At 45.0% G+C, this 21,906-nt stretch overlaps 1 protein-coding gene across 1 annotated transcript in view; it reads left to right on the top strand.

Annotated features, from left to right (window-relative positions):
• The window catches only part of ERICH6B (glutamate rich 6B), a 75,062-nt gene that overhangs the window by 7,001 nt on the left and 46,155 nt on the right, over positions 1 to 21,906 (top strand). The window contains exons 2-5 of the mRNA XM_055244034.2: positions 1,088 to 1,139; positions 11,575 to 12,233; positions 17,919 to 17,967; positions 21,392 to 21,561. Coding sequence (XP_055100009.2) covers positions 11,633 to 12,233; positions 17,919 to 17,967; positions 21,392 to 21,561 — 820 coding nt within the window. The 5' untranslated portion in view covers positions 1,088 to 1,139; positions 11,575 to 11,632. The remainder of the gene's footprint in view (positions 1 to 1,087; positions 1,140 to 11,574; positions 12,234 to 17,918; positions 17,968 to 21,391; positions 21,562 to 21,906) is intronic.

Raw genomic sequence — 21,906 nt, 5'->3', positions numbered from 1 at the left:
ATAATGCTTTTATTTCCTTAAATAGCCACTGCAGGGGAGAAAGCATAATTTGTTTTCTTTCCCTTTTTAGGTCCTTAGTAGAGACACTCTCCTGAAAACAAAAGTCAGGTTAACAAAAAACATGCAAAAATGTATGAATGCTTGCTGTACCTATCATACAGGAGAGGACTCAGTTCAAAAGTATTTCTCTCTCAAGGCAGTGGCTTAGGGACCTTGCTTAAATAGTATTTTAACAAAGAGCCATAAATACCATGTAGTGACAAGACAAAGAAAAGAGCAGTTCCAGTCTATTAAAAAGCAGGAAAGTGTGTGAGAAGAGAGTAGAATCTGTTCCCAGATTCCTCTGGTGTCTGCTGCTGCCTTCTCTGGGCCAATAAGCAAATGCCATCTCCAATAAGGCAGGATTTTTGTGCTACCATCAAGCAAACAGAGGCTGAGGCCGAGTGTTCCCCTGCATTTTCAGTGTCTTTAACTTAACAATTCTCAACATTTTGGAGGAAAATATTTTGATTTCCTTCTCCACAGTGACTTACTAATGAATCGTGTGTACCCATTGGGCATTGCACAACTTCCCAAATCTTGGAATCAACTGGACGTGGCCACCCTCATTTCCTGTTCCATACTGATTTTGGGGTGGTGCTTGATTTTTATCTCAACAACTGCCACATGCCCAGCTTTACAAAATATGCCATAATTGAAAGGAATGTAGCATAATCTAAAGTTAGTTGATGTCCAACAGATGTCAAGTATCACTGTTGCCCTCAAAAATTTAAACTATAGTGTGGCGTCCCTGTGAGTTCTCTGCAGTGCCCAGGGAGCCTTGGTGCACAGATTGGTGATGCCATTTAGGGGTGGCGGTGGGGTTGGCAGAAGAGGCACACTGTAAGTAAGGGCTGTTTTGGTTTGATTTGCTGTTGGACATTCAATGAAAGCTAATGACCAAGGAACTTTAAGGAAGAAACATACCACGAAACTAAATTCATCCAATGTTAGTATAGAAAAAAATCTATTTTCCAGCATTATTAAGAAATATGTTTTTCTCTGCCCAACTTCCTGGATAACTAACCAGAAAACGTTTTTCTTTCAGCTGTTATTGTTGAAAACTCTCTTGACTTGGACTCAGTTTACCCCCTAACATCGTAAGTACTCAGCCAGGAGCCTGACTGGGCTCCATTGTCGCATGTCTTGAAGATTACACGGTCATGATTTCAAATAATTCTTATGGTCCTCCCTGTTAGCCACTCTGTGATCCTAGAAACAGCCATGTCAAAATAGATCTCCGTGAAGTGGATTTTATTTTGCTACAGAAACAGCATTTTAAATGCATTGCATTTCTCATTACGAACAGGGCATTCGATAAATTCTGGATGATACCACCAGTAGGGCTTCCAAAGAAATGTTCTTGCAGGGTTAAAGTCTCTTATCTGCAAGCTCTGAAATACAAAAAGTTCTGAGAACTGAGTCTTCCTGATAAGTTTGTGACACTCATTTTTCCACAAAACCTGACCTTCCAGAACTACACTGGGAACAAAATCCAGCCTAAATGGAAGTGGAATTAAAGCTTTTCTTTATCCCACTTATTGTAAAAGTTTACATGTTTGTTGCAGAAATACTAAGACTCACCACAGTGTGCTTCCTCAGAGCCCTCTGGGGTTGTTTTTTTATCTACAATGTAATTGATATATCTAAATTCCACAGCACAACTGGCCGCAAGGATTTTGAACAAGGGATAGTTAGTCTCAGACACACAGGGTAGAGAGGAACCTATGGATCTTCTAGGTCAATCTATTAATTGCCTGGAGATATGTGGCAGAAGCAGCGAACATGTTCAAAATCATATACTTTTTAGGGGAGGTGCAGTGGCTCACGCCTGTAATACCAGCACTTTTGGAGGCTGAAGCGGACGGATCACCTGAGTTCAGGAGCTCGAGACCAGGCTGGCCAATATGGTGAAACCCTGTCTCTACTAAAAATACAAAAATTAGACAGGCGTGGTGGTGGGCGCCTGTAGTTGCAGCTACTTGAGAGGCTGAAGCACGAGAATCGCTTGAACCTGGCAGTCAGAGGTTGCAGTGAGCCGAGATTACACCACTGCACTCTGACCTGGGTGACAGAGTGAGACTCTGTCTCCAAAAAAAAAAAAAAAAAAAAATATACTTTTGGGATCTCAGCCAAGAAGACAGTGCAATTTCTCCTGCCACCAACTGCCCACCACCCCACGAGGCAGCCTAAACATGTGCTCATAATTGCTGAAACCCTGGCATCTCAGCACAGTTAGTGGGTAGAAAGGTATTTTTCACACACCCCAAAAATACCCTTCTTCTGAGATCTGAAATTAAATATGGCATCTGTTATAACAATTATCAATAATTCTGCTTTGTTGCTGATAATTGTGACTATTTAAGAGAGGTTAATTGAAAGGTTCTTTATCTGACTTGAAAATTAGTGCAGTCAAGTTGTAACCGCAGATGTCTTTTCATCTCAGTGAATTTCACTTTAGCAAGTAGGAACTCTAAATATTACTTCTTCGTTCTTTTAAATAACTTTCATGAAAGCTTTTAAATATTTGAAGGAATCCCTAAGAACTTGAGTTATAAAGATTGGAAAGAAGACATATATTGCTTATCTCCTCTTTTGCAGTATTTAGACTTTGGAATGAGACAGACATTGAATATCAAATACGGCACTAAGAAGCTATGGCCTCAGACCAGCTCACTGCCCTGGTTCTTAGTTGGTTAATAGGATAACTATACTTCGCCAGACTGTGTTCAATCTTTAAAGGAAAAAGGAAAAGAAAAGGAAAATACCTTTTTCTGTTCTAGGCACATAGTAAGTGCTCAGCAAATGACAGAAACCCAACTTCTCCCTCCTCCTCTTCTCCCCCTCTTTACTTTCTTTATCAAGGAGAATTGTTGTTTAACCAGAGCTTGTGGAAGAGGCTGTGAGAGAGCTAAAGCCAATGCACAGGGGGAGACCTCTAAGAAGGTTCCCTGAGAAGGGCTGTCCTCCAAAACACACATGACAGTTGGCACTGGGGAAAGAACATTGCCCTCAGCAAGAGCAGACCTGGGTCCAGATCTTAGTCTAGCCACTTAGGACTTGCCTGACCTTGGTGGAGTTATTTGATTTCTCTGAACCTTAGTGCTGTCATCTATAAGATGGAGATGATAGTGTTTACCTCATAAGGCTGCATGATGAATCCATTAAACAGGGCATACGAAAGCACTTTGCAGCACAAAGCACTATACAAACAACTAAAGCATAGAGAAGAAGCGGGGCCATACTCCAGTCTGGAAACAGAAGAACCTTTTCCTAATTTAGGTAAAAGGAGAAGAAAAGGCAGACATGGCAAATTACAGTCCAGTCCATGTGATATTGATGCTGGGCAGAATCCTAGAACATTTCACTTGGGACAGGGCACATGCAGCAGGGCTCCCTGGAGAGTGAGGTGGGGGCACTACACCTCTCTGACCACCCTTAGAGATGGGAGGACACCTTGAGTGGATTGGGAGTCAGGGAACCAAAGAGGAGGGGCTTCAGGAAGTTGAGGGGGAGGGGCCTCAGGAGCAAAGTGGGAGTAGCCTCGGGGATTCCAGGGGCCAGGTCTCAGGGAGCACGTTGGGAAGAGCTTTAGAGAGTGGAGACTGAAGGGCCTCAAAAGCTTGGCCCAGCCAGCAGCCTGTAGAAAGAGCTGCTTTCATCCAAACCTTCTTGGGTTTGGTTTGTTTTGGTTTGTTCTTTTGAGACAGGGTCTTGAAACCAGCACAGTGGCTGATCTCAGCTCACTGCAGCTTTGACCTCCTGGGTTCATGTGATCCTTCCATCTCAGCCTCCCACATAAGCTAGGATCACAGGTGCACACCACCATGCCCAGCTAATTTTTTTAGGTTTTTTTAGAGATAGAGTTTTACTGTGGTAGCCAGGCTTCTTCTTGGTGTTTCCTTTTTTTTTTTTTCCAGCCAAAAATGTTTGTAGTAAGATTTTCTTTCTCCCACCTTTGGACTATTTTTGATGCTCAGGTAGAAAACAATTTTTTCTTTCAAACAAATTTTTTTTCACACCTGAAAATGAAGACTGTAAACTCTTCTCTGTTTCCCCTGAAAGCTGATTTTCCTTACCTATGAAGTGAGGGTGATGATGCCCACATCAGGGCTTGCCGTGAGGTTGGAGGGGGCCAGAGCTTTGGCCACACAGAACCTTAGCTCCCCTCCCACAGCCTCCCCTGACTGATGGATGGAGATGGGCAGCATGAGGGGCTTCTTCCACAGCATCCCTGGGGCTTTCTGGTTGGACATTTGTGTCAGTGGTTTGGATGAGGATACAGATAAGACTAAGCTGGGAGGAACAGGAAATGGCTAGCAGTCAATGAAAAATTATTTGGATGAGCCAAAGAAAATGTAACGGCCTGGTTAGAGGGGCAGGAGCCCCCTTCCTCTTTTGGAGTGGGTGCTCCAAACATCCTCACAGATTTGGCAGAGTTCCCTCTTCTCAGATACACCACACCACACCGTGAGAGGCGCCCTTGTCTCCACATGTCTGGGCCTGGGCTCGGCTTCTGTTCTGGGCCACCTGTGTAGAGAGCCCTTGGCCCACAAGAGTACATCTGGGGAGAAGACTCTAGAAACCTCACCATCCACAGAAGGGTGGAAGGAATGGGAAAGGGAGGGGCCAGTATTCACACATTCACTCAACACACATTGTACCCGCTGTGTGCTGGCCAGGGCCCTAGGCCCTTGGGCTACACCAGTAAATCAAACCAAGATCCCTGCTCCCAGGGAACTTACTTTGTAATGAGATGAGCAAGACAGCACACACCACAAATGAATAAGGTACTTGGTACATTAGATGGTGAGAGGTGCTCTGGGGACAAAGGGGAAAGGATGGCAGGTTAATGGAGATGGTCAGTGCTAGGAACAGGCAGGGGAGGACCCAGGGCAGTGGGGCATGCCTCACTGAGGCATTGGGGAAGGGGGTGACTGAGGGAGCAGGACTGTGGCAGACATCTGGGGACAGGACCCAGGCACAGGGAGAGTAAGGGCCTTAACCAGAAATAATGCCCTGACCAGCACCTGGCATGTTAGGAAAGACCAGCAGGTCTAGGACCAGTAGGACAGGAGCCAAGGGAGGCAGGGGGAGAAGAGTCGGGAGGACATTGCAGGCACTGAAAGGGCTTTGACTTCATCTGGGAGAGGGGAGCTATCACAGGGAAGTGAGGGGTCCACCCCACATCTTCAAAGCCAGCAACTCTGTGAAGAATAGACCTGTTAGGGGGTGTGATTGTTAATTTTATGTGTTAATTTGACTGAACTAAGGGAGGCTCATTATTTCTGGGTGTGGCTGTGAGGGTGTTTCTGGAAGAGATTAGCACTGGAACTGGTGGAGTAGGTAAAGAAGATCATCTTCACCAATGTGGAGCCAATGTCCAAGCCACTGAGGGCCCAGCTAGAAGAAAAACATGGAGGAAGGGACAATTTTTTTCTCATTCTTCTTGGTCTGGGACATCCATCCTCTCCTGCCCTAGGACCTTGGAGGTCCTGGTTTGCAGACCTTCAGACTCCAGGACTTACACTAGGGGCGCCCCTCCTCCATGTCTTAAGCCTCCAGCCTTGGACTGAATTACACCACCAGCTTTCCTGGTTCTCCAGCTTGCAGACGGCAGATGGTGGGGCTTCTCGGCCTCCATAATTGTGTGAGCCAATTCCTATAATAAATCCCCACTTATATTTCTATATATATCCCACTGGTTCTGTTTCTCTGGAGAACCCTGAATGATACAGAAGGTAATTGCAATAATGCAGGCAAGATGTGTTCGTGGCTCAGAGCAGGGTGGGAAAATGGAGGGATGAGAAGAGGTGAGATCCTTTGAAGAAGGAGCCAGACTGCTCTCCTGGTGGATATGAGGTAGGGTGAGAATGAAAAAGAAGAGGCTTAGCCCAAGGGCTGAGAGGTCTGGGGAGGAAGACTAGGATCCCAGTTTAGGCACAGTGAGTTTGAGACGTCTGTTAGACATCCCAGCAGAGATGCCAAGAAGGCTGTTGGAGTTGAGCCTGGAGTCCTGGAGGAAAGTCTAATTGCTACCTTCAAATCCTTAAAAAGCTGTCATGTAGAACTCTTCCTCCTGGCTCCCCCAGGACTGAAAAAGGCCAGCGATGAGTGGAAGTCAAAGCAAGAAGACTGATTCAATCCGAGGACTTCTGGACTGCAGTTGTCTGGAAATTGAATGATGAGCTTTATAAAGCACAGACTATCTTACATTTTTAGATAACAACTTTCTGAAAGCATGGCTGAGAGTCAGAAAATGTGCTGACCAATTGTAAGGGTAGTTCTGTCTGGGCAAACAAAGTATCACTAAGAAAATCCCTCAAGTCAGGCCGCTTTCCCAGGGAGAGGTACCAGCCTCCTGAGGAAAAGGGAGCTCAACTCCGGCACTGCCCCAAAACCATCATTTCTCCTGGGACCCAGCCACTAGGACCCAGACTGAAGGACAGATGGACCCCAATATCTAAACCTCTCAGCTGGGCTGCAGACAGTCCCTGGAGCAGGGTAGTTGGAAAGCAAATCTCTTTTTTCTCTCCCCATGGCATGAACTGATTAAGGCCTCAGAAGGACCCACAACACACATTCACACACATAGATGTTTACACACACGCACCTTCAGAGCTGGTTAGGAATAAGTGTGCAATAATTACAGTGCCTGACACTCCTTATGCCTGTACACACTGCCTCATTGCATCCTTTCAGGAGATATGTCCTGTTGTTCTCAAATGGGTCAGGGTCTGAATCACAAGTTGGAGCCAGGATGTTTGCCCCAGACACTGGGTATCAAGTTGCCATTACTATTTATTCCACCTGTAGGCTTGTATTACAAATTTCTAAGAGAATTAAAGGGAGAGTGTCTAGAATGCAGTTTCTTTTTCTGATCTTTGAAATGAGAATGCAGCTGACTGGACCCTTTTTACAAGGCCTGATGAGAAAATAGGAAGAAAAGACCCATCACCCGGAATGACGGTGTGCCATTGATAAATGCTCCCCTGGGCTATCCAGGGGACCGGCTGATTTTGATCTCTTGAGCAGCTACAAAAATCTGAGAGGTAGGGAGCCCTGAAGTGTAAGCCTTTGATGGAGTGGCCAATGCCTATGTGTGCTCCTCACCTCTCCCAGGGGAGGGCTGGACAGACTGGCTGTCAAAGAACACCAAAGCTGGACAGCAATCAAAGCAGTAAAATATATACATTTTAAAATTGCTTAAAAATAGGCTGTCACTATGTTCCCAAGGCTTGTCTTGAACTCCTAAGTTCAAGTAATCCTTCCCGCTTCAGCTTCCCAAGTAGCTGGTACTATCAGTGCACACCACCATGCCCCACAGTAAAAATATATTTTACTCACGAACTATTGCAATAGGAGAAAGGAGATCCCAGTATAGAACTGGACTCATTTCTGAATACAGCATGGGCAAATGGAAATTTACAGCCAAGGACAGAGTGAGGAATCAATGGATAGAAAATTAACTCAGAGGAAAAATCAAGGCATCATCAGGGTAGATGGGAAATTAACAAGAAACATCAGGGATAAAGGAGATTCAGGCTAAACCAGCCTGACAGGATTCTTGATGAAGGCAGGCCTAGGGCATGGGAAGGATGAGAAATCTGATCAGGTAACAAGGATGGTCAGATACGGAGGATGGGGCAGGATTCTTGCTAAATAGACTTAGCAGGTTTCTTGCTAAAACTGGACTTTATAGAATTACCATTTAATCCACCAATTCCACTCCTGGGTATCAACCCAGAGGAAAAGAAAGCATTACATCAAAAAGATACCTGCAACTGTATGTTTATCATAGCACTATTCACAATAGCAAAGATATGGAATCAACCTAAGTGTCCACCAACGGATGATCAAAGAAAATGTGGCATATATACAAAATAGAATACTGTGCAGTCATAAAAGAATGAAACCGTGTCTTCCACAACAACATGGATGGAACTGGAGACCATTGTCTTAAGTGAAATAGGTCAGTCCACAGAAAGACAAATACCACATGCTCTCACTTCTGAGTAGGCATAGAGTGTGGAATAATAGACGATGGAGACTCAAAAGAGTGAGGGAGTGGGAGAGGAGTGGATGGTGAGAAATTATTATAACAAGAAATTACTTAACGAGGACAATGTATGTTATTTGGGTGCTGGAGACCCTAAAAACCCTGACTTTACTACACAACCTATGAATGTAACAAAATTATACTGGTACCCCATAAATTTTTACAAAATAAAGAAAAAAAATAAATAAAATGAATCTGGATTTTACAAGGAAGTGCACAGACGAGTCTGGGAGAAGTTTCAGGAGCCTGACTGGAGTTTGATCAAGCAAAGAATCCTTGTCACCACTCTTCAATTGTTCTCGCCATCCCAGCTCTGTCTTAGGGTGAGGGAGCAGCAGCCAGTGGGAGTTAGAAGTAGACAGCAATAATAGGTGGTGTGTTCAGGTTTTAGATGAAAAAAGCTGAAGGGGCCTCCTTTACAATGGAAGAGGCTTCTACAGACGTAGCTGTGGTTGGGTCCCAAAGCTTTCCGTAGCTCACCCTTTGCCCCAAAGACAGTGTCCTCCACCATCAGCTCATGTATTATTTATACCTCGCCTCCTCCAAAAAGCATTGGAGGCAGCCTACATGAAAAAACATTCATATACCACAGAGCCATAAAATGAAGGATAAAAGGGCAAGCCAACTGCAGGCACAGCTTCCATTCTCCGCTGCTTCTTAACTGTCTGGCGAATGGCCACGGAAATCCTCTTGCTCCAGAGTTGCTTTAATCCTAACATTTTCACCATCACCACTGTGAAGCAAAACTTATGGGAAGCCATCGTTTTGGACTAGACTCCTGCACTAGGTCCCAGTAGACAAGACCAAACCAGAACGGAGTCACTCATGCTAAGTGCCATATAATCAAACTGAAACTGTAAGGAAACAGATAGATCCCAAAACAGCACACTTTTTCCTGAAAACAGGAGATTCCAGTCTACCTGAGAATAATAAGCAAGTCCTCTCTCTGCTTTAACCCTTACCAAGAAAAGTAACCTGAAGTAACCTAATGTTAGCCAATCCACTTTTTTTTTATTGCTCTGTTTCTGTGTTCCCACCTCACAGAGCCCACTGTTTTGCTACTGCCTGGTAGGAGCTCTCATTCTGTTTGTAGAATGGTTCTATTCATGAATCATGAATAAAAGCCAATTCAATTAATAACTAAATTTGTTGCAATTTTCTCTTGATGCTACCCAACACAAAATGCTTCATGATGGGTTTTAAAACTCTCCACGCACAGGCTCCACCTTTACTGCTACCATCTTTGTCATCTCTCTGCACGGCCAACTTTCCCTGCCCCAGGCAGATCCGGTTACTCCCTATCCTCAGCCACTGACCTTTTAAGTGAGCAGGCTACCAGTGAAGCCTTGTTTTTCTCTCCACCAACTCTTTCAGTCAATTATTTCCCAGATTTACATTTTGTGAAGCTATCACAAGGTAGGTTCTCTGGAAATAGACTCTAAGATGCAAACTGCTGAGATGCAACTGTTGAGATACAAAATGTTTCTTGGGGTCAATCCCTGGAGAAAAAAGGGAGAGGAAGCAGGCTTGGGCCAGATGGAGATGGCACTTGTGGAGTAGGCTTGGTGAGCCTTGGTCAGCCTGCCGGAGAGCTCTGGGGTGAATGTGGCCTCTCAGAGGTGTGCTGCCTGGAGTTGACTGTGCTTTTCTACCTCCACCTTGCCTGGTCCTCAGATACAGGCTGTCCCAAGAACGGCATCACTATCAGAAAGGGACTCTGCAGCTGAGACACATCCTGAAGGAGCTGGCAGCTGGGGGCCACCTGTTGACCACACTCCTCACCACTGGGCAGCAAGTTCATCTTTGAAAAGGGGATCTGGGCAGTGCACTTCTGTGTTCACTGCCCCAGACTAACCCTATTGGAATCCAGCAATCTAAGGGCTCCAACAGTGATGTGGGTGGGTAAATGTGCCATTTGCCCATGATGAATGGCCTTGTCCTTCACACCCCTCATCTTGAACATCATGCTGCATTTGCTAAAATTGATCCTGGTGGTCTCATCTGGCTGGTTCCCTAGAATAGAGTTTCCCACTCAGACAGCCAGAAAGAGGCAGGCCAAGATACGTATCTCTTAAGTCCCCAGAGCAAGCAGAAGGATTCTGGGCCAGTTGCCTCTTCAGTCTGTCCTGTTGTGCAGAACAAATGTCATTTTTAAACCTTCAGGGTGCACTGCTGTAGAGCCACCTCTTCTTGGCCCTTCATTCAGTCACTGGCCATATGTTTATTGGACATCTATTATGCACCAGGCTCCCAGCTAACCAACAGAGATACAGGTGGGGAACAGGTTATAGAAGGTCACTATCATTGAGACACTTACACAGAGTGGAAGAGAAAAATTGAACAAGAACACACAGAAATGGACACATAATTAGACACAATGATAAGTGCTGTAGGAGAGAGTAACAGGGTGGGGACAGGGGAGGAGGGATTGGGATAGATAAGGCCAGAAAGACAGGCAGGCATGGAACGGAAGTGACCTTATATTCTAAGCACAACAGAAAGCCACTGGGAGGTTTTAAGCAAAGGCAATCCTGATTTGATTTATACTTTTACAAGAAGACTCTTTGCAGCAAATGACTAGCAGAACAGTAGCAGGGGTCTCAGGAAAACCAGTAATTCAGTCTAGAGATGGTGTGTTCACCATGGGGAATCACAGTGGGCCACAGTGGAGAGGAAGAGGAGTGGAAGAATTCAAAATCTATTTTCAAAAAAGAATGACACTGACCCCACCCACCTTTAAGGAGCTTATACTGTTGCAAGGACAAAAGTGCAAACAATTTAATATAGCAAAATAGTTACTTTAATAAAAAAATATAGAGGACATGGATGGAGCAGAAGAGGGAGCCTGGAAGCCTTCCTGGAGGAGTCAAGATGCTCAGTGTTAAAACATATTGTAGCATTTGCCTGGTGAGCTGAGGGCAGATGGTGCCGCGGGCGGGGCTGACAGTGCATGTGGTAGCCATGAGGACATGACCCACAGACTTCTGACCACAGGGGCCTTAACTGACCAGGAGCCCCAGCCACTGTGTCCATCCTACGCTGTGGGAACCCCTTCCATTGTGTTGGTCACTTGTGTTTAGAAATCTATTTTTTGTGACTCCTTTCTCCCCAGATTTCAAGCTCCTGGAAGACAGTCTCTGTCTTATTTATTGTGGCAATAAATACTTAACGAAAAATAAAAATCTTCTCTAGCAATAGCACCACTAAACAATGATTGCTTTCCAGCCCTCCCTGTTGACTTCATATTGTGCAACAATTTCAAAGGCCTGGCCTTCAGGTGTGGTCTCCCCACCCAGCTCACTGAGGGTAAGCTTCCATTCCCTCTTCTTGTGCCTTTTTCACTGGCCACTATGTACTGATCTGCATAAAGAGCCCTCCAAAGACTACTGAATGAAATAAGTGAACAAAAATGGGATTAAATCAATAGGCAGTTGCTATTACTGGCTAATAGGATTTTATTCCTTTCTTGGATACAGGATGATAAAGTGATGTTGGCTGCTGCAGAAGGAGTTCACCACCTACGACTTCCCCAGCATGTCTGCTGAAAATAATCAGTTATCAGGAGCATCACCTCCTCACCCTTCCACAACTCCCCAATGTTCCACACAGACCTTGCCTTCAGAGAAAGAGGATACTGAAGTAGAACTAGATGAGGAAAGTCTACAGGATGAATCTCCATTTTCTCCAGAGGGAGAGTCTCTGGAGAATGAAGGGTATCTGGAGGATGAAGGGTATCTGGAGGAGGAAGAGGATCTGGAAGAGGAAGAGTATCTGGGGAAAGAAGAATACTTGAAGGAGGAAGAGTATCTGGGGGAGGAAGAGTATCTGGGGAAGGAAGGGCATCTGGAGGAGGAGGAGTATCTGGAGAAGGCAGGGTATCTGGAGGAGGAAGAGTATATTGAAGAGGAAGAGTCTCTGGGGAAGGAAGGGTATCTGGAGGAGGAAGAGTATATTGAAGAGGAAGATTATCTGGGGAAGAAAAGGTATCTGGAGGAGGAGGAGTATCTGGGGAAGGAATCATATCTAGAAGAGGAAAAGGCTCTGGAGAAGGAAGAGAATCTGGAGGAGGAAGAAGCTCTGGAGGAGGAAGAGAATCTGGATGGAAAAGAAAATCTGTATAGAAAGTATCTGAAAGGTGAGTATCTGGAGGAGGGAGAGCATCTACAAGAGGAAAGGTATCTGAAAGGGAAAGAAGGTTGGATGAAGAAGAGTATCTGGAAAGGGATGAGTATCTGGAGGAGGGCCTCCCAAAGGATGGTAACTCTAGTTTACCAGGATGCCCAGGAAAAAAGCACAAACCTGACACAGAGCCAGAGCACAAATTGTCAGCTCTATCCATGGTCCTGACAGGTAGGAAGACTCGTTTACTGACAAAGTTCTGCTCACAACTATAATTCAATAGCCTTGCCCCAAAGCACTGCACCAACAAAGCAGGCAGGAAGACTTCATAAACATAAAGCACCTGCTTATAATAATAATTGTTATTTGTATCTTTCCTTTTTCATATTACACAAGTAATATATGTTCATTGCAGATGTTTTAGAAACTATATATAAGCAGGCCAGGAGCAGTGGCTCACACCTGCAATCCCAGCAGTTTGGGAGGCCAAGGCGAGAGGATTATGTGAAGCCAGAAGTTTGAGACCAGCCTGGGCAACATAGCGACACCTCATCTCTATAAAAAAATTTTTAAATTTAGTCGGGTGTGGTGGCACACACCTGTGGTCCCAGCTACTCAAGAGGCTGAGATGGGAAGATCACTTGAGCCCAGGATTTTGAGCAGCCTGGGTGACAGAATGCTCATCTCTAAAAAAAAAAGAGAGAAAGAAAGAAACTATATATAAGCAAAAAGAAGACAGCAAAAATCACCACCACTTGACTATCAGATTTGATAATCACTTTGCACACTTTTATCTTCCCCAGACTTATTTTATATATATATACACACACGCACATACATATATTTATATACACATATATATACACATACACACACACCTCTTTTGTAAAAGGATCATGCTTTATATTGTGTTTGTAACCTACTTTTAAAGATACACTTATTTATATATTTATATAAACACTGTATACTTACATGAATATCATTTAATATTATATATATTCAATATGTTATTAAGCTTTCTACAAATCATTTTAATGATTGTATCACATTGTGTTGTGTTGATAAGCTATAGTATTTTTAATCAATCTCCTATTATTGACCATTTATTGCTTCCAATTTTTTGTTACTTTTTAAAAATGGCATTTTGGTGCACTGCTTTATCAGAGATCTCTATTTCCTGGAATACATTCTTACACTCTGTTGCTAGGTCAACAGACACTGGTATGCTTCTCAGGATACCCATTCGGCCCCCTTAAAGGAATCATTTTAGTCTGTGGGTAAGTATTTGACTTGGGAGTGATTTTTCTCATCCAAGGGCTAAAATTTTTCCAACACTATTTCAGCAACTGGCAGCATTTCCTCATGTTGGGTTTTATTATTTGGCAGCAGCCTCCTTGTGCTGTTTGCTAGCAGTGACTAATGTGCTTTTGCTCATATGCCCCTGCAGTGTCTTCTCTTGATGTCGTGACTGCATGGCCATATTCAACTAGGTACAGAAATGTAAAGGTTCAGGTCACCTACATCATCTTCATGTTGGCCTATAAGTAGAACTAAACTATTTTTCTGGATCCGGTTCTGCTACCAACTGCAAGCATCCTAGGCAGCCTGAATTTTTAAATTCCTAAAAATCTGATTACACACAACCTACATCCTAAAAGCTGGGTGTTCTCAGCAGCCACACAGGCATTTTACCTTTATGTCCCTCTCCATCAAATCGGATGTACCATCCTTGATTCCTACTCCCCTCCTGGAAATTTAGTTGTTGCATTGGAGAGGTAATTCTGCTATTGCTGGGAAACTCTCTTTTCTGTGTGCCTCTACCATTAAGCTCTCTCTTGGAATCCTAATATCCCTGCTGTTCAAGTATCAAATGTAATTCTAATACTGAAAAATAGCATTCAGAGCTTTTTCTCTTGCACGGTATGAATCAAGCATTCTTAACATGTCCCCTCTATGTGCTGGATCTTTGTAAATATATTACCCACTAGAGTAGGACAAATACAATGCTGTCAAGCGAATGGAACTGTGTATAAAGCAAACACTTTGAAAATAAATGTCCTGCTAACAAAAATTGGAGAGGCACTGAAAAAACACTAGGGAGATGCTGAAATGCCTTTCAAAGCTCATGAAAGACTGTCTTGGTCTATGAAATTCTAGGGTTTCAAGACAGATTGTACAAAACAGGTTAAGAAAAAAATTATAAGAAATTTCTTAACTTTTCAAAAAAATATATCAATATTTTTATGTAGAATAGTCTCCTAATACCCTTAAGATATAACTCTGTTTACCCTTGTGTTGAACCTCAGTGACTAACAAGAGTGCCTTCTTCACCTATAGCAGATGCTTAGTACCTGTAAATTGAATCAAGTGATCATATTCACTAACTAGAGCCAGTCACACTCACATATACATGGGTGCACACACATTTTTTTAACCTTATCCATTAATTGGCATCTATAAAATGAGCCATAGATATGACAAATGGGCTTATCTCTCATGCTGATGCAGTAACTACTTGAGGTTAGTAGTGGAAAACTACTTTGAGAAGAATTCTGAGGCCTTCTCTGGGCTCAGCAGCAAAGAGTGCTGTGATCAACTAGTGATGTCTGCCACAGGAGCAGACAGTGAAGGGGGTGCCTGAGTGCCATTTATTTATCTACTTAATAGCAGATAGGAGTCTGTCATGAAGAGCACATTTTCCTTTCTCTCAGGAGCTTGACTGCCTAGGTTTGAATGCCAGCTCTCTCCCTTTCACTAGTTGCATGAGCTTGGGCAAATGGCTTACCTCTCCATGTCTTGGTTGTCTTCATTGTAAATAGGAACAGCATTAGACCTACCTCATAGGATGTGTGGGAGAATTAAAGGGGTTTAATTGGGTAAATCATTAAGAGATATGCCAGGCACATAGCATTTTAGGCCTAAGCAAGTGTTAGCCATTATAAGTATTATTATATTACAGGATGTATTATTATTCCCTTGCCATTGACTTGTGCCTGGCCACACACCCCTAGCCACAATACCTGCTTTGTGAAATGGACATAACCAAAAGACGAGACACAATGAACCAGGCTGTGGGAGGGATCTGCACCCTCCACTCATCCACCCTACAGGCCGGTCAACTTCAGAGACTCCCATAGCCCTGGACAAATCAGGTTACATCAGACTAACAACACCCGCCCACCTCTCTTCCTTAAAGGGTTGATTCCCCCCAGAGTTTACGGGGAAATCCAGTAAAATTGGGTGAGCAACTTGAATATAAATGCAGCATCAATTGCCAGTGAATAATTGGTTAGTCGCATCTGACTGGCCTGCTGGGGGAGTTCAGATTTTGGATGCACAACATGGGTGTGAGTGCTGTGGTGTCCAAGTCAGAAAACCCAGCACATGGTGGAGTCTAGACCTTGGGCATGTCACTTACCATCTCTAAGTTTCAGTTTCCCCATGTGCAAAAACACCTTTCTCACAGTGGGTTGTAATAAGTAAATGAAGTAATATATCTGAAACTGCTTTGAAACTCCCCTGTACCACACAATTGTAAGGTATAAAATACTCTTCTAATCTTACAAGAAGAAAGGTGCTAGACGAGCCTCCAGGCTACATTGCTCTCCTGCTGCCATAGAACATAGAACATGCTGCCATAGAACATGCTGCCATAGAACGTGCATGTAGAGTGAAACCACCCCATAATAAGACCCCCTTTTAGTTTTTTTAGTACCCAAGACATTCCTAATGATAAATTCTGCCCTATGGCAAATAATGCTCTAGAGATGTCACAGTACATTGATTTTGATTCATCGTGTTTTTGCCTAACCTTTTGATATACATAGTGCATCGAATTTTATTTTCTTTACCCTGCTAGATCCTCCTCGGCAGCTCCGAATGCCATCTGACCTAAATGCTGTAATTCAGTTGCCATTTCCAGTTGAGAGTTGGTGTCCCAACTACCATTTCCAACAGGGAACCTAGCAATTCTGGAAATTTCAGAAGAAAGGTGCAAGAGACACTAACAAGGCAGAGACGAGAAAGCCAGCCAACTTTTCATGCAAGGAAGTTCACCTCTGTGACCTTGAGTCAGCCACTGGTGGGTGGGGGAATGCTGAGCCCCAGAGCTGGTTGCTTCTGCCTCCAATGTGCTCCCAAAAGAACAGAATCATTTTCTGCACGTGTCTTGTCCCAGTGAAAGTTAGGGAACATAGTCTGATGGCATAGGGTGAATATTGTTTATTTCACAATCTCTATCTCCTTTAATTGTCCCAACCATTATCTCTTCCTGCCCATGTCACAGATGAGCAACTTGGAGCTAGAAAGAGGGTATGTGACTACTCCAAGGTCACAGAAAATCATTACAAGGGCCAGGACAGGCTCCCAAACTTTCTCTCCTCTTCTAGTTGCTTCTCCTCCTTTCCTCCCTTCCTTCCTCCTTTCATGCTTTGTTTCTGCTTTTTAATAAGTTATGTACCTATTTTAATTTTAGAAAAGTGACATCAAAAAACAAATATCTTCTTGTTCCTTTCTTTAAAAAATGAAAACTTTGAACAGTAAAAAGTAGAAAGACATCCCACGAACATTCAAATATAAATAAAGCTAATTCACACTTAAGTGATTTGTATTCTGTCTCTCTGCCGCCATTGTTTGCATTTTTGGTAGTGATGGTCCTTGTTGTGTGGTTTGGTTTTTACTGTTTTAAACATGCTGTCTATACAAGTTAGTACTTTACTTTTGTAACTTAGTATTATAACTTCATCATTTGCCCCTGTTGCTTAATTTTTACAGACATCATTTTATTTTTGTATTTTTTTATCTTTTTGAGATGTAGTCTTGCTCTGTCGCCCAGGCTGGAGTGCAGTGGTGCGATCTTGGCTCACTGCAAGCTCCACCTCCCAGGTTCACGCCATTCTCCTGACTCAGCCTCCCGAGTAGCTGGGACTACAGGCGCCTGCAACTACACCCGGCTAATTTTTTGTATTTTTAGTAGAAATGGTGTTTCACCACGTTAGCCAGGATGGTATCGATCTCTTGATCTCGTGATCCGCCCGCCTTGGCCTCCCACAGTGCTGGGACTACAGGCATGAGCCACCGCGCCCAGTCAAGACGTCACTTTAATAGCCAAGGGATGTTCCTCAATATTTTCTTGCATGGTTAAGCTATGGATAAGTGGAAGTGTTCACATTTCCCTTTCCAATTCAAATGTTCTGGTTCTCATTTCTCTACTGCTTCCCCTGTTGCCATTTTGTATTATCAGACTTGGTGGCATAATTTATCCCAAGACTACAAGAAATTCCTTATGCCATATCATTCAAGGCAAACAATCAGGTGATTACATGACACAAGCAGGTCCTTTAAAATTAAAAATAATTCTTAAAATACATATATCCCCTGCACCTCAGTCACCTCTGCTGGACAGATGTCCTTCATCCCGATACAGCGGTAGGCTTCTGGGATAACCATAGAGATAAGCAAAGCAAACTCAAATTTCCAAAATCCATGTTTGCCTGAAAAGTATCTTCTTGAGTTCTCACTAATTTTATAAAATTTCAACCTAGTAATTTTTAAAGGAAACCATTAAGAGACAATACTAAATAAAAGTAAAAATAGAAAATTTCTATAACTAGGGCCCTCTCCACGTACTTAACAACATATTTTTAAATAGAAAGAAAAATGCTTTTTTGCCAATATTGTTTTTTATTCTTTTTTCCCATAGAACCCAAGGCAAGTTATTCATCACAAACCATGCTTCTTCATGATGCAAGGTAATAGTTTTCTTTTGGGATAAATCAAGTGGAAACTCCTGCTTGGGGACAATGTTTCAGCAGCCCTTGGAGAACCCAAGACGCAGAGTGGCGTGGAGTAGGGGAGGAAGGAGTTTAGTGGGGGCTCCTGGAAGTTACAACCCTGCTTGCCTCTGCCACTCAGTCACTCACAGGGGAGAGGCAGGTCCCAAGATCAGAGTCCTGGGTACTCAGAACCACTAGAGACGAAAGGGGCAGAGATCATCTGAGTCTGGAGAGAAGGTCTCAACCAGGAGAAACCACAAAGGGCTCACAAGCAGTGCTCTCAGGGGAGCAGATGAATGAATGCCCCAAGGGAAGGTGCAGTCTGTCCAGGAAGAGAATAGGCTCAGGCATATTTCCAAGGCCTGAATTCTCATTCAGTGAATACTCATTAAAATCCTGTGACAGGACTTGGCACACACTAGACGGTCAATGAAATATCTGTGGAATAAGAGAGCCTCTGTGGAATATGCTGGGCCTGCTACGTGCCCAGCTGCAGGGGTACACAAGCTTTGTCCTTGGCTTTTTGTCTTGTCCCCTACACTTTCTCCCCAAAGGATAATTTATCTCCACTAGATCTAAAACAAGCACGGGGCCAGTTTGGTTACGGCAAGAAGGAGGAATGAAATCCCAGTTTTGCCAAGTAGGGGACCCATAAGTTACAACTTGAGGGCACAGGGCTTCCACGCAGGGCTGTCCCTTGAACCAGCGAGGCGGCCCCCCTCTAGCCCTGCACTGGCCGCTCTGTTTCCCACTGCACACCTCCAGGGGCACTGCAAGGCCTCTGACAGGTAACTCCACTGCAGATGTTGCACAAATGAGGGAGTGGCATTCCAAAGGCCCCAGTTCACCCCAATCGCTGACACTCAAAGCAAGTGAAGCAATGTGCCCAGACACAGTGAAGGGACCCAACAGTGATGTGACCACCTTAAAGATATTGAGAACTGGGGCTTTGGAGCCAGACTGCCTGGGTTTGAAACTCAGCTCCTCCACCCAGGCAGCTGTGTGCTACAGGGCAGCCACTTAATCTCCTGGTACTTCAGTTTCTTCATCTGTAAAATGGGGAGAGGAAGATTTCCAGCCTCACGGGGTTTTGGTGAGGATGAAATGTATATTTACTCAGTGGGAGGCTGAACAGTGGCCAGCATACAGCACAGTCTCAGTAAGTGCCACAGATCTGTGTCATCCTCCGTTCTGCACCCCACGAACCGCCAGAAAACTTAGCATGCCTGGAACAAGAGTCAGGATTCCTGGTCAGCTTTATTCCAAACACACACACACCCAGCCAATCCTTTGTTCATATTTCAGCTGAGGAGGTATCCAGTGGGTTCCCAGGGCCCATGGAAAGCTGTGAGGATCAGAGAGGCCCTGGGGGCCCTTCCTCGTGTCCACACCAGGCTTGGGTCCCCAGAGGCCAGATCTGGGCCTCCAAGTTCTCAGAGAGGCCCAGGATATTCTTTACATGAGAAAGCTGAGAACCCAAACCTTCCACAGACTCCTTTAGGCAATAAGTGTTACATCCCACACGTGCACGTGTGTGACAGACAAGGGTTGGGGAAGGATAGCAGGTACAAATCAAGCGTGTCATGTGTCCCTTATAAACAGAAAGGCTATCAGCCACCCCAGGCCTGGAGCAGCTCCCTCTCTCACTTCCCCACTTATCGAAGGTCCTCCAGGCACGTGCCCGGCCCTCCCCTCACTAAAGCACTACAGAAGCAGGCCTCGAGCGGTCCAACTCCCCAGGATCCAGGATCCAATGGCTCCTCCCTGTGTCCTCTCCATTGCAACAGAACACAGGGCTGGTGTTCAGCCCAGGTGGCTGGAACCCGGCTCTGCTTCCCGGGAGGTGAGCCCTGGCAAGAATCCCAGAAGGCCCTGCAATGATCCAGCCTGGAGCAGGCACGACAGACAGCATATGGGGGAAAATGTACATGATAGTGGAAATGACCAGAGAGGCCAATATTGTGAGATAACTCTCTAAGTTTGTTTGGCAGATTTGATTTTTCTAAGTCCTTTCATGAGGACTGGCATCATCTCTGTGGGTCCCAGTGGGCACCAGATGAGTGAGGTACGACAGTCATCATCTCGCTAGAAGGATAAAGAAACAGGCCCTGGAGAGTCTCCTCACCTGGCCTTGGGGCCTGGAGCAAGGCAAGAGTTGACATGGGTCTAAGAAACTCACCTGCATCCGCCTGTTCTTAATCCCTGCGGTCACATGACCTAGGACCCAAACATCTGGCACTTGCTCAGGGACCCCTTCTTGACGGTGTGTCCTAAGAACCTAGCTGCTCAGCCCCAGCCTGCTGGGCTAGCACAGACCCAAGCTCCCCTACTGGTCCCTCAGAGGCACCTGCAAGATCTGCCTGAAACTCCTACAGACCCTGAAGGGAGACTTCCTAGGGCACCCACCTGTGAGAAAAAAACAGGCTTCTGCTTTCTCCCTCCACCTCTTTGCCTGAGCCCTTACCCAGACTCCAGCCATTACCCCACTCCCTGCCCCTACACTGAGTTCCCTGGTGGAGATGGGGACAGGCCTAACTTACTTCCTCTGCAAGAGCAACAGCAAACAAGTAACTTACCCCAAGTGCCTCTACTATGTTGCAAGAGCCAACATTTAAGCTCCGGTGTCAAGAGCCGACACCAAAGTCTATGCCTTCTCTACCAACCATAGTCACCACCTATTTATATGTTGGGCATTTCTCCTTGTGCCCATCTCTGCCAATTGGGCCAGTTGACAAGAAATAACTCCAGGGACAAAACACCCCAAGGACCCCCTCATTCATTTGAATTAGTTTCTTGCCCCTGGTTAAAAGCCAGAGACTACTGAGAAAGAACATAGTGTGGGTTGATGTGTCAGGGTCATCCCTCTGGATCCTAAGCTGCCAGGTAGTGGAGCCTGCACCTCACACCCAGTGCCCTGTCCTCAGGCCCTTTCGAAAGCCTTTTTCATGGTGGTGGTGTTCGTGGTGAGCCAATTGCAGGGACAGACCTCAGTGCTTGATTTTAAACTGCTGCAGCATCTAATTCAGTATCTTTTCCACTCTGCCCAAAACAACTGTGAGGCAGGGAGAGGCACCAGAATAAGCAGGGTTGTGAGCCAGGAAGGAAGGAGAATGTTCTGGAACATCTGTCAGTTATGACCACCTGGCCCAGTGGCCTTTGACGGCAGCCACAGATCCTCTCACAGTTTAGTGAAGCGGCAGTGGCAATGTGTGGCTCTGCTGCCCAGAGTGACACACTGGCCTATTTTTCATGATTCACAGCTAGTCTCTTCAAACCTCGAGATGTCCATCATCTGGGTCTGGAAGTCAAGAGCACCCCCTCAACCCCTAGCGTGCCTTAGAAGGGGTTCCTGACCTGGCCCCTGTCTGGAAGTTGACCTTCCTGTTCTCCCCTCTGACAGGAGTCCAGACGCTGGCCCCTCTCAGGTGACCACCTTCTTGACTGTCCCATTGACTTTCACTGCCCCTTCTCCCGTCTCTGAATCTGCCACAGAGTCTTCTGAGTCGCTTCTGACATTGTACAGGAGGAGCCAGGCCAGTCAAACGGACTGGTGCTATGACAGAACTGCCGGTGAGGGAAGCCGTGCTCTGTCGGCAAGGCGCGGCTGGGCTCTGTGGGCTGGGGGAGGAATGGTTTTGCAGCATTTTGTGCATGTGAAATATTGACTCAAGTATTGCCTCTCATGCTAATGATATCCTACTGTTTCCTTTGCCCTCTGAGGTCTCATTTTGGGTAAGATATTAACTCCTCTCCTAGCCTTGCTTCCTGTTTCCTCCCATCCCAGATCCCCCTCAGAGAAAGAGCATCAGCAAAGTGCTGAAACAAATAGCTTCTTCCATCTTTCCATCTCCTCCCGTTTCTCATTCGTCTTCCTATTCTTGTTCTACATGAACACAGGCACAATTTCCCTCAGGG

The sequence above is a fragment of the Symphalangus syndactylus genome, chromosome 15 (assembly GCF_028878055.3).
Source record: "Symphalangus syndactylus isolate Jambi chromosome 15, NHGRI_mSymSyn1-v2.1_pri, whole genome shotgun sequence".
Lineage (NCBI taxonomy): Eukaryota > Metazoa > Chordata > Mammalia > Primates > Hylobatidae > Symphalangus > Symphalangus syndactylus.
Note: the sequence above shows the minus strand (reverse complement) of the source record. Positions and strands in the feature narration are given on the sequence as shown.